The 27528-nt window shown below is 54.0% G+C and overlaps 1 protein-coding gene across 22 annotated transcripts in view; it reads left to right on the top strand.

The window, feature by feature from the left end:
• The window catches only part of DYSF (dysferlin), a 237169-nt gene that overhangs the window by 122577 nt on the left and 87064 nt on the right, over nt 1–27528 (top strand). For all 22 annotated transcript variants that reach the window (XR_004054403.1, XR_004054402.1, XM_010361938.2 and 19 more), the window contains 6 exons: nt 13036–13129; nt 13674–13751; nt 21997–22178; nt 24132–24272; nt 24943–24972; nt 26221–26250. Coding sequence is in view for 20 of the 22 variants with exons in the window: in XM_010361938.2 (XP_010360240.2) it covers nt 13036–13129; nt 13674–13751; nt 21997–22178; nt 24132–24272; nt 24943–24972; nt 26221–26250 (555 nt within the window). In the remaining 2 variants the exon portion in view is untranslated. The remainder of the gene's footprint in view (nt 1–13035; nt 13130–13673; nt 13752–21996; nt 22179–24131; nt 24273–24942; nt 24973–26220; nt 26251–27528) is intronic.

Raw genomic sequence — 27528 nt, forward strand, 5'->3', positions numbered from 1 at the left:
AAGTCAGCAGCCATAGGCGGGTGATGGATTGTAATTCACCTGTGACTTGCCTGTGATACATGGAAGAGACCAATGTGGCAAAGCCCTGAGTCCTGGGACAGCTTGGCTGGCGGAAAGAACCAGAGAGGGAGGCAATGGCTTCAGAGGGCGGATCCCACAGACCTGCAGCTGGAGGAGCAGAGAGTTTTGGAAGGTTTAGGTGTGTCTGGCATTTGTACAGGGCCACAGGCCCACTTGACTGTCTGGAAGACTCTATACCTGAGTGACACACACTCACACACTGTCTTACACACCAGCACACACACCAACACACACTCTCTCTCCACACATTCATACACATCAGCACACACACCAACACACACTCTCTCGCCACACACTCATACACACCAATACACACTCATACACACCAACACACACACTCTCTTACACCAACACACACACCAACACACTCTCCACACATTCCTACACACCAACACACACACTAACGCACACATACACACTCATACAACACTCCCACACACTAACACCGATACTAACACACACACAATCACACTCTCACATACCCTCACACACACCAACACACCCGCTCCACACACTCCCATACATACCAACACACACCCACTCTCATGCACCCCCCCACTCTCTCACACTAATGTACACAATCACACACACACCCTCACACACACCAACACACTCTCTACACACTCATACACACCAACACATACACACACACATTCTGACATACACTCTCTTACACACTCACACGAACACATACACAATCACATGCACACACACACACACTTTCTCTTTCACCCTCCCACTCCCCCTCGACAGTCTCCTTTCTATCTTCCTGCCAGGACCCAGAATGGTTTGGGCTCCCGCTGCCGAGCTGCTATCTTTGTCCTGGGATGTCCTGATGCCCCAGCACAGCATTTGAGCTAAGGTCCTCCCTGCATCCTGGGGAAGGTGGTTGGATTTTCTGGGTGCTAGGACCCGGCTTCTGTCCTGAGAGCTGTTCTTTGCCCACGGGTCCCTGATGCCTGGTGATTCATTGGTGGGATGCGTGAGGCCTCTGTGGCTCGAATTCTGCTTTCCCTGCTTACTAGCTGTGGACAGGTCACTCATGCCATTAGCAACTCTGTTACCCCACTCGCGCAAGTAACTGAATCCCAGGGCCATTGTAAGGATTAATGACGATGCATGTTGTGAAGTGCTTCTCAGACTTAGCAAAAGTAGGCACTGTCTGGGGATATTGTTAAAATGCAGACTCTTGATTCAGGGTCTGGTGGGCCCCAAGAGTCTCTGTGTCTAACAAGCCTCCACGTGATGCTGATGCCGCCGGTCCAGGGGCCATCTCGGAGTAGCACAGATGTGAAGTACAAAGTGCCTCATCAAGATGGGGTTCCCATTGGCCCCCCACTTGGGTGCCCTTCTGAGAGAGGCAGAGCATGTGCATTCCTGCTAGGAGGTGTGTGGCCAGGGTCCTGGAGAGGGAGGTATGGCAAGATGACATGCTCTCCCTGCTGCTTGGTGGGGGAAACGTGGTCTTTACTTCTAATGATCTCCTGATCTGCTGGTGGAGGCCTGGCTCATGGGGAACTCTTGTCTGATCAAGAAGAGAGATGTTCACATGTGAGTGCAAATAAACCCCTAGAATCTGCGTCTTTGAAGTGTTGGAGGTAGAATAAGAATCATTCCAGAGTGGCAGTGTTTAATGAGTGGAGGCTTCTTGAAGAAGGATGTTGGGAGCCAGGCCTAGGAGGGGCTGGGGAAGGACCATGGGTGGAAGCCAGGTAGCCTTGCTGGTAATCTGACAGTTCAGGACCAGGTCTGTGGTGCCCCCTTGCTTCCTGCCACCTTTTCCCTGACCCACACGTCCACCAGTGGGCTGGGCCTTGCCTGCCAGCTCCCCTCTGGAAGACGTCTTGTTGGAAGGCAGGCCCTGTCTGCTCATTAGCACGGGCAGCCTTTCCCTGAAACTTTCTGCCGGGGCCAAGCCTGGCTCCCTCCACGGAGCGGGAGGCCCTGGCTCCGTCTGCTAATCGTCTGCTGTCTCCATCCCGAGCATTATTTTATTTTCGTATTATTCTTTTTCCAGCTAATATCCTGGCATTTCCAAAGACACCGGGTTTCATAATCTTCCTGGCGTTCCCAGGGAGCTGGGAAGCAGAGCACAAAGCCGCTATTATAGCGCGTTCCATCCAGCCTCTCTCTCCACCCCACACCCCTTGTGGCCACAGCAGCCACCACCGCCGCCTCCCACCCAGTCACCCCCTCCTGACGCCACCGGCCTCTCTGGGAACTCTGTTGACGGCTGCTGGGATGAGCTCATAGAATCCATCCTGTTGCTCTTGCCCTGGGCCTGCCCTCCATGATCGAGGATTTTTCCAAGCCCTGCCTCTGTGCTTGGCCCTGAGTGTTGGGAAGGGTTCTCTGAGATGCCTGGGCCTGGCAGGGAGGGGAGGGACAGAAATGTCGGCAACGTGTGCTTAGAATCTTGGAGATTTTTGCTGCTGGAAGAAACTTTCATTTTCTAAAGGCGTGCCTGACCTGCCTTGGGAGATGTAGGAGCATCTTGATATTGGATGCAAAGTTGTGCATGTGCACACACGCATGTATGATCTGGTGTAAGAGCCATGGTTTTATCCAATGCTCCAGGGGATCCAGGACCCCATAGTGGATAAGCATTATTAATATTGATTTTACCATGTGCTAAAAACCAGGCTTTATATGCATCATCTCATAGTGACCCCAGAAGACTGGATTCTATTATTAGCCCCATTTTATAGTTAGGGAGACTGAGGCTCTGGAGCTGCACTCTCCAACACAGCAGCCACTAGCCGTGGGTGGCTAGTTAAATTTACAGTTAAAGTAAATCAGAATAAGTAAATTCGACTCCCCAGTCAGGTCACATTTCCAGTGCTCAGTAGCCTCACCTGCCAAGTGGCCGGCTACCACATTGGCCGGTGCAGCCACTGATGGTTTGATCACTGCGGGAAGGTCTGCTGGACAGTGCTGCTCTGCAACAACTCCGAGCCCTAAAGTCGCCCTGGAAAAAGCAGAGGCCTGAGTAGGGATGTCCAGCAGCACAGCACGAGTCAGTGCTAGAACCAAGGTCCGGGCAGTGGTCTGCCCTTCTCTCCAGGTGTCTCCTGACCAGCAGCGAAACCCCCATCTGGCGCTTTCATTCCCCCACTTCCATGAGGGTACCATGTCCCTCCTGCTCCATGGAGTCCCTTTGTGGTAGAGTCCCAGGTGGGAGGATTGAATGCTGCTGGCTAGACACCTCTGTCCTGGGCGGCCTTCTCCTCACCTGATAGCCAGGCAGCTTGGCAGTCCTGGGGCAGTTGGGCAGCTAGAGAGGACCTGGCCCCCCAGCCTCCATCCTGGGAAACCTCCAGAGGGTTGGTGGAGACCAGTGTCCCGACTGCAGTAGAGAGGACCCTTGGAGACAGGCGGCTCAAGCCTGGGCCGGTGAGGCAAGGCCAGTTGGGAGTCAGAAGTGCAGGGAAGTGGGTCAGGGAAAGGCTGGTTCCAGAGAGAAGTAATCTGGGATTTGAGCTGGCTGAAAAGGAGGTCAGATATGGATGGGGAGGGAGGGACAGCTCTGTGCCTGAAAGGAAGCCATGCTGTGGGCAGGGGACCCAGGCTTGGTTCCCAGAACTGGCACCGTGAGCAAGGGCAGGCCCTGGGAGGTACGAGGGGTTTACCTCATTAGGAAACAAGGCCTATGGCTGGGTCTGGGGCTGGGGTGTTAGAAGGCAGCTCTATGGATCTCTGGACTGTTTCTTGAATATTCATGCTGAGCACCTGTTCTATACCTGGCATCATGCTAGCACGGGCAGCTTGAGGGCTGGATCCCCTCTCAAGCAGAAGCCTCGCTGCTCTTCCTACTGCCCCACAGTAGGGGACAATTTGGGTAACTCTAAATGTGTGGACCCTGCGTCTGTCTCGCTCAAGATTTGAACCCCAAGGTCTGGAGGATTCAACTGCTTGTCCATGTGCCTCAGGCAAAATGCCAGTGCCCAGATTCATGGCTGCAGAGTGTGTTACAGTCGGGGGCATGTGTTGGGTGTCCCCCATGCAGCTCATTGTACATGTATGAGGGTCTTCATCTGTCATTGCTAGAGTGACCGTATAATTTACTGTCCAGTCTGGAACACGATTAATAATCATGCTGGAAAAACAGGCGTAAGTAGGACCATTCCAGGCAAACTGGGCCATAGAGTTGTCCTAATTACCAGGGCACCCTGGCAGGGGATGAAACCTGCTCCAGTGTTCTCTGCAACGTCCACATGTGGAGACATGGAAACCCTAGAAGGACAAACACACACGCATACATGCTCGTGCCAGCCCACACGTGGCATCGTGGATTCTCCAGGTTTCCTGATTCCACCCTCCGCTCCCCAGGGGCCAGCCAGTAGTTTTGCAAGGAGTTTAGCAGCTGCTTCCAAGCCCTGGCTCCAGCTGTAAATTAAATGGGGTTGCACTCTCGCCTGCTATTCCACTTACGGTTGCAATCAGCCCTGATTAGAAAGGGAGTCTGTGTGTTCCTGCATTCCATTCTGTCTTTTAAAGGGTTCCCCTCCTTTGGCCTAGGCTCCTGGCCTGTGTGGGGTTTCCCTGCAAGCTGAGGCTGGAGCAGCCAGGGAAATGAAGTGGGCTCTGGGTTCCCCACAGCCCTGACTTGGCATCCAACCGTCTGTAGCTCCAGAACTCTGCTCAGGTGCTTTGAGTTCTGATGGGATGGTAGGAGCCTGGGAAGAGCCTTGAGAGTGGGCACGGGAACCCTGGTTCTGCCAGCTAATTTGCTGTAGCTAATTCCCTGTAGTCCCAGGGAAGACCTTAACCTCTCTGGGTCTCAGTTTTCTTGCTTATCAGGTGGGAATGCTAAAAACACAACAAAAATAATAACCTCCTCTTATGCAGCAGGGGTCAGCAAACTATGCCCCACAGGCCAAATCTGGCCCTCTGCCTACTTTTGTAAATAAGTCTTTATTGGCCGGTGGCTCACACCTGTAATCCCAGCACTTTGGGAGGCCAAGGCAGGCAGATGACCTGAGGTCAGGAGTTTGAGACCAGCTTGGCCAGTATGGTGAAACCCCATCTCTGCTAAAAACACAAAAATTATTCAGGAGGCTGAGGCAGGAGAACTGCTTGAACTTGGGAGGTGGAGGTTGCAGTGAACTGTGATCATGCCATTGCACCCCAGCTTGGGAGACAGAGGGAGACTCCGTCTCAAAAAAAAAAAAAAAAAAAGGCTTTATTGGCACACAGCTGGTACTCATTCACCTACGTAGTGCCTGTGGCTGCTTTTGCGTTACAACAGCAGCTGAACAGTTGCAGCAGAGACTCTATGGCCCACAAAGTCAAAAGTAGTTAGCACTTGGCCCTTTATAGACAAGGTCTGTCAACCTCGGTTCTAGGGCGTGTACCAGGGGCCAGCCATTGCCTTCTGCCCTGTCCACATAATATCTCATTTAACCCTTCCAATAATTCTAGGAGACAGGGTCTATCAGCACTCCCATTTTACACATAAGCAAACTGAGGCAACCGAGAAGCCAAGTCATAATTGTTTAGCTGTGTTTCCTCCCATGAATATTGTGAAAAATTTTATGGATAATGGTTGGGTTGTGCAGGGTTTGTAGCAGTCTACACTACATCATCATGTTGGCATTTGGACGTCCCAGCAAAGCCCATAGTGAAGAGTGAAGATGGTGAAGACCTGGAAGGTCACCCTGGAACTGTGCTGGTCAATGTTTAACAACCAGGTCTCCAAAACAAAACAAAACAATCCCCAGCTCTGGTTTGTAGCATTTGCTGATTTCCATGGTGTAGATGTTCCAGCTATGAGCAATTTCGAGCTAGCAATGTAGCACCACTGAACACGGAGCTGGGAAGAGACGGGCAGTAGCACACATATATATAATATTTCCATCGCAGATACATGAGATGGAAGCAGCCTCAGGAGCAGAGATAACAGGAAAAGGTAGTACAAGTATTAGAATGGGCCAGGCGTGGTGGCTCACACCTGTAATCTCAGCACTTTGGGAGGCTGAGGTGGGAGGATTGCTTGAACCCAGGGAGGTTAAGGCTGCAGTGAGCTATGATTGCACCACTGCACTCCAGCCTGTGTAACAGAGCAAGACTCCACCTCAAAAAAAAAAAAAAAAAAAAAAAAAAAAGGAATTAGAATAATTTCAAGTATTTACCACCTTGGGTTTTTAAATATAGTTTCTTTAGTGGTAAATGTATGTGATTTAATTTTTACTAATGGCTGTGTTTAACAACTGGCTTGCAGAATTCCTGAAAATATAATCTGCTCTCGTGAACCACACCCACTCACTCTAGCACCTGCTGCTCTCAGGGCCCCCTGATCCTTTTTACATAAGAGATGGGGGATGGCCCCCAACAGTGGTGCCCCTTCCAAAAGCCCTGCCATGGGTGCTCTTCGGGCCCATCCTGTGTAGGAGTTGAGCCCTTCCCATAAAGTGAAGGGGGGTAGCCAGCCTCTAGCTGGTCCACACCCATCTGTTTGACTCTGCTGGGGCAGGGAAGGTCTCTGTGGCCTCCCGGGTGGCCCCTGAGATGTTTCCTGTCTGGCCACTGTGGGGCTTTCCCCTGCCTGCTCAGCCCCAGGAAGCTGCACTGCTTAGCCTGTGACTTGTTGCTGTGTCCACCCCGCTCTGGCCTTTCTGTCGCCTTACTGTCTGCACTTTATAGATCCTGAGCCAGAACTTTAGGCCCTGTTTAGAGCAAGGCACCATAGCAAACAGCGGGTCTGCAGACAGAGGGCCAGACACCCGCTGGTGCAGAAGGAACCTCAGACATGCTGGTGGGCTCAGTCTTCATATTGATCCGATTTAGGTGGGTTGAGGAGTCCCCTTGGTAGGCTGTGTTTCCCCAGAACCTGCCCATCTCCTCCCGGCTGTGGTCCTTGGATGTCAGTCCTTGGCAGACTCAGGTGAGTCTGGCCATTGGCTCTGGGGACCCCTGGGGGAGCTCTACGCTCTGGGAGGCAGAGAGTTCCTCATATTCCTATGCTCAGGCTCCTCCAGGGAGTCGTGGCTTCCAGCTGGGCAGCAGCGGGTTGGAGGCTGCCCAGTCCCCTGGACGAGCAGCAAGATCCCTTACACAGCTAGCCCAAGATGGAGTGCGTGGCCACAGACCGCGTGGCTGCCAGCCCCAGCCTGGGAGTCGCGGTGGCATGAGCTATTGAGGCAGGAATGTGACTGTGGGAAACCCAATGCCCTGGGCCTGGCCCTGGGGCTGGGCAAGAGTGTGTGTATGCAAGTGGGGGTGAAGGGTGGGTGGGCAGAAAACAGAGCATCAGCCTCTCCTGCAGCCTGGCTCTGAACGGGACTCAGAGTAGGAGCAGAGGGAAACCAGCCCTCTCTGTCCCGGCCTTGCCCACTTGGCCAAGCCTTTCCTCTAAGCCCCAGCGTGCTGCTGCTGCTCTCCCAGTTCTGGCACCCTCCTTCCCCTCCTCCGGGAAGCCTCCCTGAAGGGGCTTCCAAAGGCCCACCCCATTCCATCCTACCCCACAGATGGCCTCATCCTGGGGTGTAAGTGAGTCCACATTAATCCCTTTTTCCATAGTAACATCAGACCTGACTCTGAGCTTCCTGAAGGTAGGAGGTGCTGTCTGACGCACCTTTCCTGTCCTTTGCCCTGGGACCTTAGGCCTGGCTGCTGCACATGTGGCTTAGGGTGAGGGAATGCTGGTGATTGATCGCATGTGATAAATCTTCATTGGATGCCCACTACATGCCCGATGTTGAACTGGATACAGGGGATAAAGGAGTGTGCATGCCTTGCCCGCATACATGGAGGTTGGATGCAAGGGAGAAGATAAGAGAGGCTGGGTAGGGGCTGATGCTGAAGGCTGGGCAGCCAAGGAGGTGCCCATGCCTCAGAGATGATGCAGCTAAGGAAAAGCCCGAGTTAGCTCATTTGAGAAGACATTCCAAATGGAGAGGACATCTCTGTGTAAAGGCCCTGTGGCAGAGGAAAGATTATGAATTCAAGAAATTTACAGAGGGCCAGAGGGGAGGAGGAGTATTTAACAAGAGCCTGGAGAGATGAAAGAGTTAAACCAGGTACCTGCCAAGGACTGTAGGATATCATTTCATTCAGTTTGCACTACTAGTTCTCTATAGGGTGCAGTTCCCCTCAACTTGTCCACAGGGGGACATTGGGCAATGTCTGGAGACATTTTTAGTGGTCATAACTCAGTGGAGATGCTACTGGTATCTAACAGGTAGAGGCCAGGGATGCTGCTAAACATCCTACAATGCACAGGACAGCCTCATAGCAAAGAATATTCCAGCCCCAAATGTCAATAGTGCCAAGGTTGAAGAGCCCTGCGTTTTCCACAGTAGCCCTGTGTGGGTGCGTGTGAGGCTGTGTGTGTTAGAACGCAATTTTCAACAGTGTTGGCAGGGATGGCCTCTCTGGGCAGGTGCCACTGGCCACATGAGCAGCAATAGCGATTTCACAACTTGAATGGGCAATGCCTGGCACAGAGTAGGTGTCTCGCAAATGGGTGGCACATCAGAGGAGAGAGAGATGGGAGGGAGATGCTTCCCCAGAGTTCCCAGATTGGGTTTTCAAGAGGCTTTGTTACTGGCTTTGAGAGAAATTCCCCAAGCTTGACCACGCTGATGTCCACACCTGAAAACCAGAACGTACTTCAAAGTCAAGAAGGCATGACGTTGGCGGATCCCCACCGGGCCGGCCTGTGTCATCTGCCCTCCTCAACACCGATGCAGTTGTCTTCCCCTGAGGCAGGTGCCCATTGTTCGTGCATTCCCTCACTCGTTCACCAATGATGTGCTGGGCACCTACTGCCTGTGAGGTGCTCTGCTGGGTGATGGGTGCACTCTGGGAACCTGGCTGGGCTCTCAGTGGGACAACAAGATGGGTGCTTGCAATGTTAGGTGAGTGCAGTGGCTGGGGAAATTCAGGGTGAAGTGGGAGTGCCCAGGAGGGGTACCTAACACATCCTTGCAGGGTGACCTTGATGATAAGACTGCATGGAAAAGTCAGGGGACACACAGGGCAAGGGCCTGGCAGCAAGAAAGGAGACCCCAGAGTGTCCCAGCTGGTGTGAGCAGGTAGGGGTTGTAGGGGTTTGGGGGTGTGTGGGTTTGGTAGTGTCCTGACTGGCAGAGACTCAATTCAGAGGCCACAGTGGGCCAGGAGGGAGGGGTGGCCTTCCTTCTGCTCCCAGGGTCTAATGGGGATGTATGGAGAGTCCAGGCTTCCCTGGGAGGGGCAGTGGACCAGAGGATATAAGGATGTTGGCCAGGTGTGCGGGGGGAATTTTGCCCAGAGTGTGAATCAGGGCGGTACCAAGAGGGACTGAGCTTAGTGGCTTCCCTGAGCCTGACTCTGGGGGGTGTGTCTCCCCTGGTCCCCCGGTAATGCTTCTTCCCAAAAATCCTCATCTGTCTCCCTGAGGTAGAGGGAGAAGGTCTGTACTCGGGTGGCAGATGGGGTAAGGGTGGGCAGCGGGTCCCTGGACCAGGTGTGGTGTGGCTGGGCCTCTCTTCTGGAGCCAGGTCAGGTTTTGGAAAGCAGACAGTGTGAGGGGCATTCCCAGAGGGAGTGCTAGTTCCTCTCCCTGCAGGACAGTCACTTGCAGGGCCAGGGACTCAGTGAGGTCCACATGGAAATCCCAAGGAGGGAGATGCTGCTTCTGATCGCAGGCAGGAGGCCCTGCCCTTGGACAGAGACCCAGAACGTGCTGCCAGAACCCCAGACAGAGGCCTTGGGAGTGGTGCTGACAGGGGCCTGGTGAGGGGGGCCATCTAGAGGAGGTGCGAGGTGAGTGGGGATGTGCACTGGCAGCCATGCGCAAGCAGGGAGGTCCCTGCAGGCGCTGGGAGGGAGAGAGGAAGGATGGGGCCCTGGAGCTGGAGGCCCCTCCCTCCCTACGCTCACCCTAGCCCCCTACCTGTGGGTGGGGCACCTGTGTGTGACCAGACCAAGGTAGACGGACCACAGAGTCCATCCCGCCTACCCGCAGCTGAGTCCACCCCCATCCTCCCTACTTCCACTGCTCCTACCCTTTACCCATGCCCCAGCTGGAGGTGCTGGAGATGCAGGCATCACGCATTGTTGCACCTGGGGGCAGGCCAAGCCCTATTTCCAGCGTAACAAGCTTTCTTTAATGTCCCTGCCTCTCAAGTCCAAGTGGCCTGCTGGGCCCCCAGGTCTGGCTTTGTGTTTGGTGTTGCACACCCTGCAGCCAGGGGGGTGTTCTGTGGTCATTTGCTGCTGGGCTTGGTGCTCCCTCCAGTGGGACACCAGTGCCTCAGGGCCAGGCCAAATGCCTCTCCTGCCAGGGACCCAGGGCTTCCACACCTGTTCACGAGGGAGGATTTCAGGCCTTTGGGTCCTTCCTTGTATGTGTATGACACCTCTCCCTGTGTGTGTGTGTGTGACAGACAGACAGAAAGAGAGAGAGAAACCATGTATAAACCACCTGGAGGCATTGAGAGAGGCCCTTGCTGGCTTGCCTGATTCTTACTGAAATGTCCACTTTAACACCTTGGAATCATTTTGAACAAATATGAGTGATGTGAATACCACTTCCAGCACATGACAAACTTTATAGTTTATGACACGCCCCCTCCCCAAGCCCTGTAAGCTCATTGATAGCTAACATTTCTTGAGCATTTACTGTGAGCCAGGAAATGTGCTAAGAACTACATGTTCTCTATCTTCTTTAATAATCAGAGCAACTCTCTAAAATAGATACTGTATAATTATCCCAAATTTGTCAAGTGATTGATTCAGAGAAGTTAAGCAACTTGCCCAAAGTCACAGTGAGTAGTAAATGGCAGGGCCAGAACTGGAGCCCAAGGAATCTGATTTCAGAGCCCATGTTGAAGTTGTGGCCAAAGGAAGAGGAGAGTCTGGGCATCTCCCTGTCAGAAATGAGGATGTCCTGTGGTGGAAGTCAGAGCCCACCCAGGGATAGCAGGACCTTGGAGAGTCCCCTGGGAGAACAGAGGGACTCAGTCTTTCCCAAGTGTGTGTTTTGCAGACCCTTTGCAGCAATGGAGCAGAGGAAGGCCCAGCCTACCTTTAGGGTGCAATTCTTTGTTGACCCAGAGTGACCAGGGCAGGCTTTGCTTAGGTGTCTAAGATGATCTGAAGACGGGGCGGCCTGGGTTGGTTGACGGCACCTCTGGCTGTGGAACAGTGTAAGCTTGCTATGGGGGTGAGTGCGTCTGGGACAGCTTTAAGGAGTGTGGTTTGCCTGAAGCCAAGGGCCGGGATTGGGGGAAGAAAGCCTTGGTGTTGGATGGGGAAAGATAGGGCGGGTCACTGGGGGTCTGACTGGGAGAAGGCTGGACTGGACCTTTCAGGCCACTGAAGGATTCAGGCCAAGGAGCCGCACAGTGACTGAGGGTGATGAAGCTGGTTTTGGCTTGGGGATGGCCTGGCCAGAGGTGGGAGAACAGGTGTCCAGGGAGGCTTCTTGGACAAGGGGGTCTGGGACTGAGCTCTGAGGGTGGGCATGGTTTGGAGAGCAGGGGCACAGTAGTGGCAGTGGTGTCTGTAGAAGCAATGGGGGGCTTTGTAGCTTCAGAGCCTGGGGAGAGGTTGAAATTCTTGGGAAATGGTTCCAGGGTGAAAGTCAGGGTGGCCCAGCAGAAGAATCCTGGGAACTGGCTACTCTGAGTGGGCCTGGGTGGGATGAATGGGCTGGCTGAGGAAGAGGCCAGGGTTTTCTTTTCTTTTTTTTTTTTTTTTGAGACGGAGTCTCGCTCTGTTGCCCAGGCTGGAGTGCAGTGGCCGGATCTTAGCTCACTGCAAGCTCCGCCTCCCGGGTTCACGCCATTCTCCTGCCTCAGCCTCCCGAGTAGCTGGGACTGCAGGCGCCCGCCACCTCGCCCGGCTAGTTTTTTTGTATTTTTTAGTAGAGACGGGGTTTCACCGTGTTCACCAGGATGGTCTCGATCTCCTGACCTCGTGATCCGCCCGTCTCGGCCTCCCAAAGTGCTGGGATTACAGGCTTGAGCCACCGTGCCCGGCCTAGGGTTTTCTTTCAAGGGTGTGTACACATTTGTGAGATGTGGGACTGAACAAGGAAGTGGAGCAGAGACCGCTTTATTACTTAACCCACCCCTCTGAAATGGAGCAGGTGACAGTTTGGGTAGTGGGCAGGAGGGAGAGGAGAGAGGTACTTGGAGACATCTGAGTGAGTGCAGAGGGAGCCGACAGCATGGGGTGGGTAGTAACGGCCCCCGACTCTCCCCAGTCCCTCTGTAGGCTGTGGCTTGGGCTTCTGGCTCTGGGCTGAGAAAGTGCATCAGAGAGCTGGGTGTCTGGCCTAGGGAAGTGGTCTGGTCTTGGTGCTCCCCAAAGTGGTTTGTGGCTCAGTGGTTGGAGTCTAGTGCTAATGAGGGCGAGGTGGCAGGGCTGACCATCTAGCTTTATACACAGTAAATGGACAGCTTGGCTTCCAAGCCTGACTGTCCACCCACTCCTGTCCCCACCTCTGGCCTCAGCCTGAGCCCTGCTCACCCTCAGCAGAGTGGGAACTGGTGAGAGATGGTGGGTGTGTGGTACAGCTTCCTCCAGAGCTTGGGACCCAGCTGTATGTTAGCAGGGGGTGGCAGAGATGGGGACCCAGAGATGCTGGCCTGGAACCTCCACATTTCGATTCCACTGGACTTGTCCCTAGTGGACAGATCCCCATTTGATTCTCCCCCTGGAGAGCCCCTTCGAGTCATTCGTTCTAATCTCTTTGCCTGGAATGACTAAAAATTCCGTTCTTGGCTCATCTGGTCTTCACTAGAGAGGGAGAAGAATTTCCCACAGTTCTTTGGTGCTTTAACATTGGAGTCTGGTGATTTTTTAGGAGAGGATAAGCTCCCCAGAATGAAAGTAGAGACTGATGGCTCAGCTTTCAGCAGCAGACAGATCTCCTGGCCCTGGGGATCTAACTCTCTGGGCTAGTCTCCCTGTTACCCCCAGGCCTGGGGGCAGAATCTGCCATAACCAGCTTCGTGTCTCCAGGGCGGCGTGGTGGACGACAAGAGTGAAGATTCCATGTCCGCCTCCACCTTGAGCTTTGGTGTGAACAGACCCACAATTTCCTGCATATTTGACTGTAAGTGAGGCTTCGGGGCATCTATGGGGTGATAGGGGTGTGTCACCTTATGCTTCTGTTTGGATGGAGTTATACAATCAGGTGTGTATGTGGGGCTCTGGAGAGCTGAGTCTGTGTGCTTTTTGGTGGGTCAGTGCCGTGTGTGTGTGTGTGTGTGCATGTGCGTGCGCTCGCACGTGTGCATGCCTGTCTGTGTGGTGTGTCCGCCCACTCAAATCTGATATCAGGCATTTAAGGCCCTGTGCTCTGTGGCTGCTCCCATTGTCTATTTGGCCTCCCCTCCTCCCCTCCTCCTCTACTTCTTCTCCCCCAGCCCTAGCCTGGCCCAGGGACACATTAATTAGTCAAATGTCCGCTTTCGAGCTGTGGAATGTTCTCCTGACCTCGCACAGTGGCCTGTATGGTTTCCCTCGTTCAGCCCCTCTGTCTGCTGCCCTTTCTAGAGACAGACTCCACCTCCCCCCGAGCCCCAGCTCTTAACCGCCCCAGCTCTTACCCACCCCAACCACTCACTCTGGCACCTCTATTTTTTCCCTTGTTGAAGATGGGAACCGCTACCATCTACGCTGCTACATGTACCAGGCCCGGGACCTGGCTGCGATGGACAAGGACTCTTTTTCTGGTAGGTGGGAGAGAGGCAGGAGAGTCAGAGACTGTGGGCTGAGAGCTGGGAATGGAGACATCTGGCTTTCCGGCAACAAGGGGTGCTGTTTGCTGGGTGCATGGAGGTGGGTGCTGTGTTGCCAGGGTCCTGTGGCTTCTTGGTCGTCAGGTGCAGCAAACTCTTGTCCATGGTCTGCTGGACTCCTTGGCAGGATCAGGCTTCGCTGACTGTCCCCTTTCCTGAAAGCTCCTCTGGCCTTGGCTCCAGCCGCCAGCCTGTGGAGGGTCCCTGCAGCCTTCTCCCTGACCTGCTCCTCCTTGATGCCTCACTGCCCTCTAATCCTGATGCTCCAAGAAGTCTTGTCTGTGTCCTCTCTCTGGGCACCGGGGCCCCCCAACTTCTCCACCTTCACTCACCTCAGTTCATCCTGTGCAAACCTCTGTGTGACCTTGCTCCCCAGCTTCCCCCACCCAGATCCAGGCTGCCTCGGCATGTCCTGCCGTGGCCCTGGGGTTGGCAGCCATCTGTTACCCAGGCTGGAAATTCTCAGTCACCCAGTCCTGAGGATTCTACCTCCTGAATCCCTCAGATCTGTTCCCTCCTCTTTAATGTCACACTGCCCATCTGACGCTGCCCTTGCCCCTTTGTATCTAGGTCATTCTGGTTATCTCCTCACCTCCCTGGCACCTTCCGCACTGCCCCAGACACACCTGGTCATGTCCCTCCTCTGATTTCAAGTATAGACACTGACAGGAACCTCCAACTCTTCAGCACAGCAGACAAGTCCCTTGTGATCTGACCCTGGGGTCCTCACCTGGTTCACCTTTTGCTCGTTGCCCTCTATCCAGTAACTCCAGCCCCACCAACTCTGTCCATGTTGCCCACGCCTGGCCTTTGCACTCAGTGCTCTCTCTGTCTAGAATGCATTTGCTCCCTATTTCTAACCAGCAAACTCCTAGTCATCCTTCAAGACCCAGCCCAGATGCCCTCTGACTTCCCCAAGCCAAGCTGGTTGCTCCTTCTTCAGCGCTTGGCCAGCTCCTCACCTGCACCTCCCTCAGAGGCCTTCCCCACTGCACAGATTAACAGTGGTCTATCTCTGCCACCTCCTTCCTGCTCTAACCATGAGCTCCCCCAGGAAGGGGCCTCATCTCTTTGAACCTGCAGCACTTGATGGCTGAATGCTTACTAGGTGCCCAGGCATTTTGCTGACATTATTTCCTGTAACCCTTACAACTGTCCTATGAAGTAGGTGGTCAACACCCCCATTTTATAGGTGAAGAAACAGAGACTCGGATAGGTTAGCTAAATGCTTGCATTAAAATAACTACCAAGTGTCAGAGCTGGGAATGGAACCCAAGGCTCTCGCCGTCTAGTGCCTGCTGTTTGGTTGAGTAGAACTGAGTTCTATGGGAGTGACTTCCTGGACACAGCACGGCTCTGCAGGTGATGGCCATCTGCTGACTTCCTTGCTGGTCCACTCTCCTCCCCAGTGTAGGGTCCAATCTGCATCCTCCTCTCCAGCAGCTATGGCCCTCAGTGACCCATCCTCCAGCTCTGTGCAGCCAGGTGCGGGGTGGATGAGGAAGTTCTACCCTGTTTTGCTTTGGGGCCAGGGTCCTGAGAGCTCCCTCACAAGTGTATACAGCAGCAGCCTGCCAGAATTGACAGGCCCAGGCCAGACAGGCATCTGCAGTGGCTACTTCCTGGGAAACTTGTCCAGGAGTCTGACGATTAGAATTTACTCTGAGAAAAAGGACATGGACGAGTTTATAGCTTTGCTTTCTCTCCCTTCCCAGGAGAGAGTGAGAGGTGAGGGTGCTAGGAGCGGGCTTGTGAGAGGGGGGTGGCCAGGTGGGGCCCAGGCAGAAGCCCCCTTGTCCTCTGTGGGCCCTGCAGGCCGAGGACCCCGCAGAGAGGGGAGGGAACTCCTCCAAGGGCCCAGTGCTGGGAGCCGATGCTCCCCTCTGGTAGGGCAGTGGCAGCGGTCTGCGGAGACGTCACACTTTCCATCCTGGCCCCACCCCCTCCCCCAAATAAACATCCCTTGAGCTTTGAGGGCACTGCCCAGGGCTTCCTCAGAGGCCACTGGCTTCTGAATGAAAGGCCTGATTGAGCAGCTGCTGGAAAGGAAAACAGCAGCCAACATGGGTGAACCTATAAAACCCAGAGTGTTTATTTTCACTCCCAAACCCTAAACCAAAGCAATTTCTCCCCTGGAACTGACCCTGGGGCGGCTGGCGGCCGGAGGCTGTGCTCGGCCACCGGCTGGCATTTCTCTGAGGAAACTTATGTGTGAATCCGGAATGTCTGGGGCCAGGGGAGGGCCTGGCACAGTGTCTGTCGCCGATGCAGCTTCCAGCTGCCTGCCGGGTGTCTGGGGCAGAGAGGGCCCTCCTCGAGCCTCTCTCCCAGTGCCTCTGACCTGTGGCTCTCTGGGCCTTTCCCCTGGGGCTCTTACAGCCCTGTGCTGTGCTCTTTGCTTCTCTCTACATGGTGGGTCTTAGGGCTGCCTGGACACTGGGGCCATGGCCGCTCCTTCTCCCTGGTTGAATATTTGAGGAGATAGGCAGGGGTTGCCCAGAAAACACTTGTTGAACAATATTGAACTTGGGAGAGGGAGGCTATTCTGGAGATATTGCCATCCAGATGGCCTGAGGGTTGCAACTTGAGTGGGGTTTGAGTGTATGGCTGGGATATCAATTCTCTGGACCAGTGGAAGGGCATCTGTGGTGTGTGCTTGTGTGTTTATTAATGTGTATTCCCTGTGCAGCAATTAGTCATAAAAAACATAAAGTGATACTTAATTCAGTGACTTCTTCTCTTTTTTGAGATAGAGTTTTGCTCTTGTTACCCAGGCTGGAGTGCAATGGCGCTATCTTGGCTCACTGCAACCTCTGCCTCCCAGGTTCAAGCGATTCTTCTGCCTCAGCCTTCCAAGTAGCTGGCATTACAGGCACCCGCCACCATGCCTGGCTAATTTTTTGTATTGGTAGAGACGGGATTTCCCCGTGTTGGCCAGGCTGGTCTTGAACTCCTGATCTCAGACGATTCACCCACCTCGGCCTCCCGGAGTGCCGGGATTACAGGCATGAGCCACTGTGCCCGGCCAATTCAATGACTTCTTTTTGTTGTTGGGATGAGGTTGCCACTGCTTTGTGAATATCTGTTGTGTGTACTGGGTTTGCTTTGAAATGAAAAGCTATGACTTGAGAGGACTTAGAACGCGTCACCAATACCACACCTAGCTCCGTCCTGCCTACCCTTTTGGTGTGGAGTGGGTAGCATTGCTTCCCTGAACGGTAGCTTGAGCTGAGTTACTCTTCATTATAGACTGGTGTTTCTTACAGGGAACCAGGGAGGAAGGTGTCAGTTTGGTCCCTTCTGCCAGTTAAGAACTGCTGTTGTGGTTGGAGGGATCATAAGCTCTGCTGCACAGAGCAGCCCGCCCAGATGGAGGACCCTCAGGCAGCTCTATCATGAGGTCACTGTATTCCAAGGGATGACCCTCAGCTTAGGAGGGGCCCAGAAATCCCTCTTTAGGGCCTCCCAGGTCACTGGGCTCAGGGGCTTCAACTTGGCTAACCAAGCCAATTGAGAGATGGCAGATAGACCAGATGCCACATCATTTATTAATTTACAACGGTGAGTACCTCTCAAGAAAGTAGAAGGTCCTGTGCCCTCTTTGCTGGCCTTACAGCTCCAGGTAAGGTCACAGCGGTGGGCCAGGTAGGTGGTCCTGTGGGATAGTCCTGCCAGGCCAGGCTGCAGTGAGGTCTGATGAGGCAGAGCTGCCCACAGCTGGGGCCACGTCTTGACCGGTGCCTTAGTTTCCCTCAGATTCAGACTCAGTCCTGGGTGGTGCTGGGGATTTCTTGCTTTTGGGTTTCCCAAGTCTGAACTCCAGTCTCCCTTCCCAACCCCTTTTTAAGCACAGCTTTTTGTTAAGGTTGGCTCTGGCTGGGGCAATCCACCAGACGAGCTTAAGGAGGTGTTTTCCAAAGTGCATTGGAGGCTTGTGAAATGCTCCACTTAAAAAGGGTTCCTGAGTAAGAGAGACTGGGAAACACTGCACGCTTCGAGATTTACAATGCACAGTGGCATATGAGAGGCTCTGAGGCGGCTGCGGGGAAGGAGCCTGTTTAATCTGTTTAAGCACTCATTAGCTCCCCAGAGAACCCACCACTCAAAGAACACATTTTGGGAAACACTGATCTACAGGATTCAGTCCAAATTGCTCAGCAGGCAATCCAGGACCGTTTGTGATCTGCCCCTCCTCCCCTCTTGCCTCCTCTGTCCCCACTGCCCTGGTGCTCCCTTCGTCCCCTCAGCCAGACCAATGGCTTGCTGCTCCCCAAGTACCTAAAGTCTTTGGTGTGTTTACCCGTGCCATGCTTGCGCCTGGAATGCCCCCTTTTCCTTGGTCTGCACGGCCTACCTCCTCATCCTTGAGACCTGCTTTGGGAAGCCTGACTTAATGCCAGCAGGCGACATCAGGCGCTCCTCACCCCAGCCCCTGCATACTCCACTATTAAGTAGCACATCACCTTGTATTATACCCGTTTAGGTTACAATTTCCAACCAGTAGTCACACTCTTAAGAGCTTGGATTACGTCTCATTCATCTTCCTATCCCTAGCACTGTGCTAACCTCCCACAGAGTAGCCAATCAATAACTGTATAGTGAATGAATGATGCATTACAAATAACGTGAGAGTGAACATCTTTGTACATACATCTAGCTTTTTGGTGAATCTGGATGCCTCCCAGGAATATGGGAAAAGGGTATAAACGGTTTTATGTTTTTCAGGGCATAGTGCCCAATTGCTTTTCTGAAGGGTTGCTGAATTGCTTCCAGCAATAAAGGAGAGTACCTATTTCATCGACTCTTTGCCCATACCGGGTTTTTATAATTTTGAACAATTTTTCTTAATTTTATAGGAAAAATATTGCTGGAGTCTACTTCTCATTTGCATTGCCTTGGTTATTGGCAGTCGATCCCACCCTCTCTGAAGGGCCCTTTCCTATGAGGTGGCGTGGTGGAAGGAGCACTGGACTAGGAGTCAGGGGGTCTAGTACATAGGATCATGGCTGAACGACTTAGTCTTCCTGGGGAAAGCTCCCTTTTCTGAAAAATGGGGTGATACTTCCCACTCTGTCCCCGACCCTGGTGGTCTGAGTGGTTGGTAGGAAGGCCCAGGAGGAAAGCATAGTGTATTGTGAATGCAGACGGTCCTCCCCGGAGATCCAGGAACGTCTGAGCAGCACAGTTCAGCCCGAACAGCCTGGTGCAGGGCTCTGGATCCAGCCAAGGAATTGTCTGCCTGGGGCCCGGTGACAGGTCCCTGACTCCCTTGTGGTGATGGAGTCAGGTAGAATCCTTGTGTGCTCATGGCTGGATCCTCCCTGGGGCAGCCGTGCTCCTCAGAGCTGCAATCCAAAGTGCTTGCCTCAGCGAGGGCACGCTGCGCGCTGCATATGGCTTGTGGGCGTGGCCCTGGGGAGAGCCCTACGCTGTGATGCACGTGCAAAACCCAGCCCCTCACCTTCCCCTCCACCGCTTTTTGGGAATCTGCCTCTCCCTCCTCTTAGCTTTCCTGGAAGAGGGATTTGTCTGTGAGTGTGTCTGGCTGTCCTTCATCTGACCACCTTGCTCTAGCAACACCCCTACTCCCCTTTTTCCTTTTTTTTTTTTTTTTTTGAGGGGTGGGGTCCTGTGCAGGGAGAGGCCAGGCCCCTGTACACAGTAGCCCAGTGTCTGAGGCCCCAGGCCTCCAGGCCTGCTCTTTACAATGCCTTTGTTGTGTGTTTTCTCCTCCCATGGGCGGGTGGGGCACGTGTGTAGGTCTGGGTGATCTTTGTTTGAAAGCCACCCCCTCCCCGTTCTCCCCCGAGTGCTGAGCTCATTGCCTGGGCCGATGGGGCTGCTGGAAGGAGTCTGCCTGCTCGGGGGCCAGCGTGGGGGGTGCTGCCAACACCAATACAGCGTGCACAGCCGCTACAATGTGCAATTGTGATCTTTGTGTAAACGCGGTCGGTCTGGGGCCCGCACGCTTATAAAAATAAAGCGTAGGGAAGCACGGGGCGGGGCGGGAACAAAAGGGGCTTTTTCACTGGCTCTCTAATATGGTTTTATTTATCGGAACGCGCCCTCCTTTCCTTACTGGAACCTGGAGAAGTTCTCTGCCGAGCTTGAAGCTGATGGTATCACAGCCAGACGGTTTCATTAAATACACAGATGCCTCTGGGCCCTGCCAGGGGCAGGAGGGAAAGGGCTCAGGGCCAGCCCTGCCAGGTCCAGTGCATGGAAAGGGGAGCCTCATGCCAGGGAGGCTCCCACCAGGTGGGGGTGGAGAGACGTGGTGGGCAGTTCTCTCTGGCTCCTTTGCCTGCCAAGGGCCTCCCATTGCCCCCTTCTGCTCCACAGAATCAGGATCAAAACCATTTTCCTGCAGGAAGTCCTCCATGATTTGTGCCTGATGGCTGTCAGGCTGATCCCAGGCTGGTGGCTGCCTTCTATTAACCAGACGCAGCATTGCTCAGCCAGTGGGTGGCCATGGCTGAGTCCACCCCTTAACTTAGATACCCCCTGCTCTTAAAACCAGCTCTTTGGGCAACAGGCCAACCTTGGACCCTGGTCTCTTCATCCCTTGATGGGTTTCCTGCCGTTGCCCACTCTAACCTTCCCACCTCTTTCCTGGTCACTCCTTGCCAGCCCCTCTCTCTGCCACCTATGCAGTGGCCATGGTGTCCCATTTGGTCTTCTTGTGGCCAAGGAGCCCGACTTGCTCTTCTCCCCTTTGTGCGGAAGCCCTATCTCCCCATCCCAGCCCCTGGGTTGTGTTTGAACCTGCATCCTTCTGAGGCCAGCAATGCAGAGGCCATTACCTCTGAGGCCACTGAGGCCCTCTTGAGGTCACATGGGAAGTGAATGGCAGTGCTAGGGCTGGACTGCAGAGCTCAGAGGGCACAGGCCATTGCAGGATGGAGCAGGGTGCCAAGGGTATTGAGTACATGGTTAGGCACTGGGTTCAGCCCTCAAGGTGACATCCCATTAGGAGGAGCTGAAGGGAGCCCCCTCCCCCAAGCCCTGCATTCCTCTCCCAAGTTATATGCACTCAATCCCTCTCCTGCATTGGTTTCCAAAATGTGGTCCCAGAAGACAGCATGAGCATCGCTTTCAGGAACTTGTTAGAAATGTAAGTCTTGGGCCTACCCTGGCCCTGCTGAATCCAATTCTCTAGGGGCAGGGCCCAGCACCCTGAATGAGCCTTCCAGATGATTCTGAAGCATGCTCACATTTGAGAACCACTGCCCTAGAGTCTGCTCTAGTGACACCAACTTGCCTTTGGGACAAGGTAGAGGGAATGACTTGTGGCTGGGTCCCAGGCTGGTGTGGCCAAGGCTGGCAGGCTGGAAAGGAGTTTGCGGGCAGCAGGGAGCTGCGGGGGCCTTTGGGTTTCTCTCACACCCCTACTGCTAAATAGCTGCTGAGTCTGTGCACTTCCCTTTAGCACCCCACACCCATCTAAGCCACCATTGTTCCTCCCTGGACCACTGCAGTGGCCTCAGAACTGGTCTCCCTAGACCTCCTCATGCTCCCTGCGGTCTATTCTCCATGTGGCAGCCAGAGTGAGCTTGCTGAAATGCAGAACTGGTCACGTCAGTGTGGTGGCATCCCAGAGCTCACAGACACCAGCAGCTCTGCTCTGCTCCCCCTTCCTCAAGGAAGCCAGATCCCTCCCTAACACATTTCACTGCATTTTATGTCTCTTCTTCAAGGCTCTGACCCAAATCATAATTTTACATTGGCTTGTGTGGATATTTTATATTTAGTTCAAATTGTATTCTCAGCCCCTAGCACCTAGTCCCTAGCCTGGCATAAAGAAGGCACTCGATAAATGCTTGTTGGATGGATGAATGAATGAATGAATGAATGAACAGACCGTACAGGCATTCACTTCCCCCAGCTGGACCCTGCTTCCAGCAGCCAGCTCAGGAAGCAGCACAAAAGGGGATGTTCTCTGGATCTTGTGCCTATTTGCCAGGACCCAGGCTCCATGTCCCTACCGTGGCCCCCAGCTGGCCTCATAGCAGGGCTAGAAGAACCCCATAGGGAAGATGCATCCCAGCATGAATGTTGTTGCTCCAGAGTGGCAGCCATAGCCCTGCTCCAGCTTTGTGGCCCCACATGGCTCTGGAGCAGACATCTCTCATGGCCCCTGCTGTGTCCTGTCTCCCCTCCCCATCTCCGGCCTGTGCAGATCCCTATGCCATCGTCTCCTTCCTGCACCAGAGCCAGAAGACGGTGGTGGCGAAGAACACCCTTAACCCCACCTGGGACCAGACGCTCATCTTCTACGAGATCGAGATCTTCGGCGAGCCGGCCACAGTTGCTGAGCAGCCGCCCAGCATTGTGGTGGAGCTGTACGACCATGACACTTACGTGAGTCTGCCCGGCTCCTGCCTCATCCCCTCACAGGGAGGGACCATGTGCAAAGGTGGGGTCTCCAGGGACTCGTGGCTGCCCAGCCAGATGGGTGCTCCCCTAACTCCGCAGGCCCTAGAGCAATTAAAACTATTTTAGAGTCATTAAAAATGGATTGCTAGCACAGATGCCGTTCCCACAGCAGACACTGCTCATCAGTGAAAGGGAACATATCCGGAAAAGGTGCTTGGTTGTGGGCCAGGGGCTTGGGTTTTCTCTGCCTCTGCCTTGCCTGTGTGATCTCAGGCCAGTCCCTTCTTCTCATCGAGGAGCTGTGTGGAATCCTTAAATGTACATCGAGCACTTGCATTCCTGGCTGAGTGGTCCTTCACTTGGGGTTCCCTGTTTCGGTGGGAGCCGAGACACCCACACAGTGGTGAATCCTCCATGTGAGAGCACAGGTCCCCGAGTGCCTCCCAGCTCTGTGCCACAGGCAGGGCCTCTTACCACAACTGTCCCACAGGACCTCCTGTGGTGACAGGCGAGCTGTAGGGCTGTGCTGTCCGAAAAGGGAGCCTCTAGCTGTATGAGGCTGCACAGCACTGGAAATAGGACTGGTGCAGCTGAGAAATGAAATTGTAAATTTTATTTCATTTTAGCGAAGTAAAATTAAAATTTAAATAGCTGCAGGTGGCTGGTGCTCCTGTATTGGACAGAGTAGCTCTAGGGGGCTCCCAGGAGGGAGAGAGTGCTGTGGGTTGGAATGTCAAGAAAGCCTTTGGGAAAGACCCAGGCCCTGGAGGAAATGTGGGGTTGGGGTGTTGGCGCGAGGCAGAGGCCTGGAAGGAGGAGAAGGGAGTATGAATCCAGGGGAGCAGGAGAGTGATGATGTCAGGGCAGCATTTTCCTGAAGAGGAGGCTGGATGCTGCTGGAAGAGACCCACTGGGCGCACGGCAAAGCTGGAGGTGGCGGTGGGATGAAAGGGGAGGGGCTGGGTTTGGAAGACATTATCAGTAAGAGTTGCCCTGACCAGATGTCAGGTTCCCTGGGTGGGTGTGGTGGGCAGGGGTGGGGAAAGGTGCTCCTGTCTCTATTCCTCACCAGCTGATGGGGACAGCTGGCCGTGGGTAAGGTGGGCCTGGGCTGGGGGGTCCAACATTGGGGTGCTTGGAAGGAAAAGCTGGTACCATGCAGAGGGGAAGGAGCAACTGGAGGAAGAGTCCATATGGGACTGTTTGGAGAAGGGCACAGGCCCTGGCACCTTTGGAGCAGGAGGGAGGCAGGCGGCTGGGCTGGCACTGGTCAGGGGGACTCGGCAGAACTGACTGCAAGTGCAGAACAGGGCAGGAGGGTGGCGGTACGAGCTGAAGGCTGCCAGAGCCCTGAGGGGGCTTGCCCTTGCATCCAGTGTGACGGATCTGTCTTCCGGGCAGCAGGGAGTCAAGGAAGGTGCCTGAAGAAAAGGCACCTTCCTTGATGAAAACATCATTTTGTCCAGGCTCATTTAATTTGATGAATGTGATCACAGTTTCCCCATTTGCAAAGTGGGGGAATTTAAGGGTGAAATGAGCAGGAGATACAGAAGTCCTTGGAACTGCAAACACCTGTACTGCTGAGGGCATTAGAGAAATTCCAGGAGGCTGTCTCTCTGGTCTCCAATAGTCTCAGCGCTGATTAAATTACAGCAGGGCAAACACTAGTTGGACACTAGTGTTTACACTAGTTTAACTGTCCAGAGGGACTTCTCAAGCATGATGGGAATTCAAACCTAGTGACAGTCACGAGGCTGCTCACATCTTGTCTTGTTGTTGAGTCCTGCTAAGGAGAGCAGAATTCACCATTCTGTGGGAGGGGATGCCCTCATTGAGGCCCCTGCTAGTTCAGAAGGCACATGTAGACCTGATCTCTCTGAGGCTCCCCAGAACCCTGGGTAAGGCATGCTGATTCTTGTCTCTCTATGCTTGGTCTAGGGCGCAGACGAGTTTATGGGCCGCTGCATCTGTCAACCGAGTTTGGAACGGATGCCCCGACTGGCCTGGTTCCCACTGACCAGGGGCAGCCAGCCGATGGGGGAGCTGCTGGCCTCTTTTGAGCTTATCCAGAGAGAGAAGGTGAGGCTGGTCTGTATCCAGATCCAGGAGGCCGAGGCAGGAGGTGCATGGCAGGGGTGGGGTGGGGGCCAACCCTCTGTGGGAGCCTGGAGCGCCTCCTCTGAAGCCAGGCCTCCTGCTGAGACCCATTTTCTGAACCCCGAGTCAGGATACCATCTAACATTGGAGTAGAATGTTGGGGATCAGGAGTGTCCAAGTCCTCTGGTCACTGGATTTAATCTTCCTTGGATCATATCCTGACATGGTTTCTGGGAGGAGGACCTCTGTTATCTGATTAAGGGAGCCTTAATTGCCACAATGCGAGGGACTCCAGGAACAGGCAAGGGCAGGATCCCCACTGCAGTGCTGGCTTCACCATGACCTAGCCTCATGGCCCTGAGCCAGCCACTCCCCTCTGTAAAATGAGAGGTTTGGGTTGGAGCTGTACCTTCAAACTTCCTCTTAGTATGATGTGAACCCCAATATGTAGACCAAATAGAAGTAGGGCTACTCTGGGTGAAGTATCTGGAGGGATGGGCACAGTGCCAACCTAGCATCCCTTCCACCCCCAAGGAATAGAGGCTGCAAACCATGGACAGTCTGATCACTGACATAGTCTGTGAGTGTCATGAGGGTGATGGGGGCCTTGGGTGACAAGCACATGACCAGAGCTCTCTTTTCTTCACTCCAGCCAGCCATCCACCATATTCCTGGTTTTGAGGTAAGTCTTGCTCTGACCTTTCCTTCTTCAAACTGATTGCCAGTCTCCCTGTGTTTGGCATCTCTCTGGGTTAGGAAGGGCGGTCGGGCATTACCACGATCCTGCCTCAAGCCCCTGGGGAAGCTCTTTCAAGCAGAGGAGGGTGTGGGCTGGAGGAAGCCCAAAGTCTCTGCCCAGCTCAGGTCTTTCCTGCCCTTCTTCTCTGAGAAGTCCAAGAACCACAGAATTCCAGATGGAAGGATCCTCATAATTGTCCAGCCCCGTGGCTTTCAGCTGGCTGAGCATTAGAATCCCCGGGACAGCACTGCTCAGGGAATCTTAATGCACATCCAGGGCTAAGAATCACTGACTTAGCCCCAGGGTTCTGAAAGTGTGGCCAATTCTCCAGTCCTGCTTCAAGCCCACTGAAGCAATTCTGAGGGAGCAGCCCAGCAATCTCTGTATCAACTTGCCCTCCAGGGCCCTCTCACATATGCATGAGTTGCAGAAGCTCTGATTCAGACCACATTTCCCACTGAGTTGTTCTTACCAAGACCCCATTTTCTTTCCTCTTCCTGTGACGGAGGCTTCATTCCCTTACCGCTGCTCTCCTTCCTTCTTCTGGGGTCTTGGTAGAAAATGTCGAGCTTTGACTGGTACCCAGGTGCACTGGATTGATTACCTGATTCCATGCCAAGTTCAGCTACATCTATGAGAAGTAGTCATCTGGGCTGTGTTGGGACACCTCTATTGTCCTTCACAAGGCAGCCCACACAATTTTAGAGAGTTCTTTGGAGGCCCTCCCTGCATGCAGGCCCTCCTTCACCAGCCCTGCCCCTCCAGGTCTCCCTCCTTGTCCTAAGCTCCTGCTCTCAGTGCTGCCTGCTCCTGGGGCTTCTAGGTTGGTTCTCCTCGGCTTGCCAAGGCCACAGGCTCCCAGGCCCTTCCCACCACCTGCTGTTCTTCTCTTTCCTCTTGTTGCTTCTAGAGATCCCTGGCATCCAGGCTTATGCTTTAGCCTTTCCTAGCCTCCCTCTGCATTGACATCCATCACACCTTTCTCAGGGACCATGTTGGGGACGTGCCTGGGAAGTACATCATTCTTAACCTTGGTGGGAGGTGGTTTCTGTTGGCTCTTCTTAGTGCTGGCATCTGGCGTGCTGACCTCTGGCCCCGCCTAGTGATCCTTGATACTAATGGAGAACTTTTTCCCCTCCCAACCCCCATCACCATCTCCTGGATGTGCCACATCCCATGGCTGTGGGCCAGGTGCAGGAGACATCGAGGATCCTGGATGAGGTGAGCTGGGCCTGGTGGCCGGGGTGGGTGGGCCGAGGTGGAGGGAAGGTGAAGCCAGCCTCCAAGCACACACCTGGAGCCCTCCAGGTTCCTGGTGCCCAGTAGGCACCTGTCACATGGAGACCTGTCTGGATTTTATTCCCCATGCTCTGTGTGGATTCAGGGCCACCCAGAGTGTGTCCTGGGGGTGATCCTGGTCTAAGAAGGCGTGCTGTCCTGCTGGGAGGCCAGATTTCACCGAGACAGCAGGAACAGCAATACAGAGTCTTAAATGATTAAGTACCAGGTGGCACGTTTTGAAGAATAAATTGTTTGGAAGGGGCCAGAGTAGTCAAGGAAGGCTTTCTGGTGGAGGCGGCATTAGCCAAATGTCTTTATGCCCATCAGCACTTAGAAAGAAAGTGAGAAACATGGCTTTGACTTAAAAGGCCAAGGACCAGTTTGGGTCCTGGCTGGTTTGGGGGATGGGGTGAGCTGGGGACCTCCTAGGGACTGGAAAAAGTTTGGAGTTTGCATTTAGATAAAGCAAGACTGCATCTTTTGCCATGGGAGGAGAGAAGCACGTTCCCTATGGCCTCCTGTGCATCTGTGGGTGGATTGTCGTGAGCCAGGCCAGAGGGTGGGTGGCAGAGACCTGGGCGGAGAGACAGGAAGGAGAGCCCTGGTCAGATGAGGCGTTGGGAAAACGGCAGCCACTTCCTGCCGTTAGGGAATCCCCAGACTGAGAGCGGACACTATTTGACATTTTCAGTGCAATTTGGACTTGAAGTGCAGAGTCAGGATGTGGGATCCACAGGCCCCGCACCCCTTACCTCACTTCCTTTTGCTCCCAGACCGAGGTGGGGTCCGCCAAGTGAGCTCGCTGTAATTGCGCCTGACAGGCGGCCTCCTGCTTCTGGCTGCAGTTGCGAAAGACTGCCGATTTGGAAAGGGAGGTGGAGTCCTGTCCAGGGAAGCAGCATGGAGCCCTCTCTCTTGATTGAGTGCACTTTGTGGCCAAAACCCACAGCCTGCTCTGAAGAAGACCCAGCCCAGGGATGAGTTATTAAAAAAAAGTTAAAATCCTTAATAACTGGATTCGTAATATATAACAGTGAAGGCTCAGATTCCGAGGACAGGGATCTGGCTGCAGTCTCGTCAGAAAGCAAATCAAAACTGCAGCTCATGGGCCAGAGCTCAAAGAGCGCCGAGTGTCCCCCTGTAGGGCCAACCAGGCGGCAGGCTGAGGGCGGGTGTGGGTCAGCAGGGCCAGGGGAGAGTGGGTCCTAGGAGTGTGCT

This window comes from Rhinopithecus roxellana, chromosome 17, assembly GCF_007565055.1.
Source record: "Rhinopithecus roxellana isolate Shanxi Qingling chromosome 17, ASM756505v1, whole genome shotgun sequence".
NCBI lineage: Eukaryota > Metazoa > Chordata > Mammalia > Primates > Cercopithecidae > Rhinopithecus > Rhinopithecus roxellana.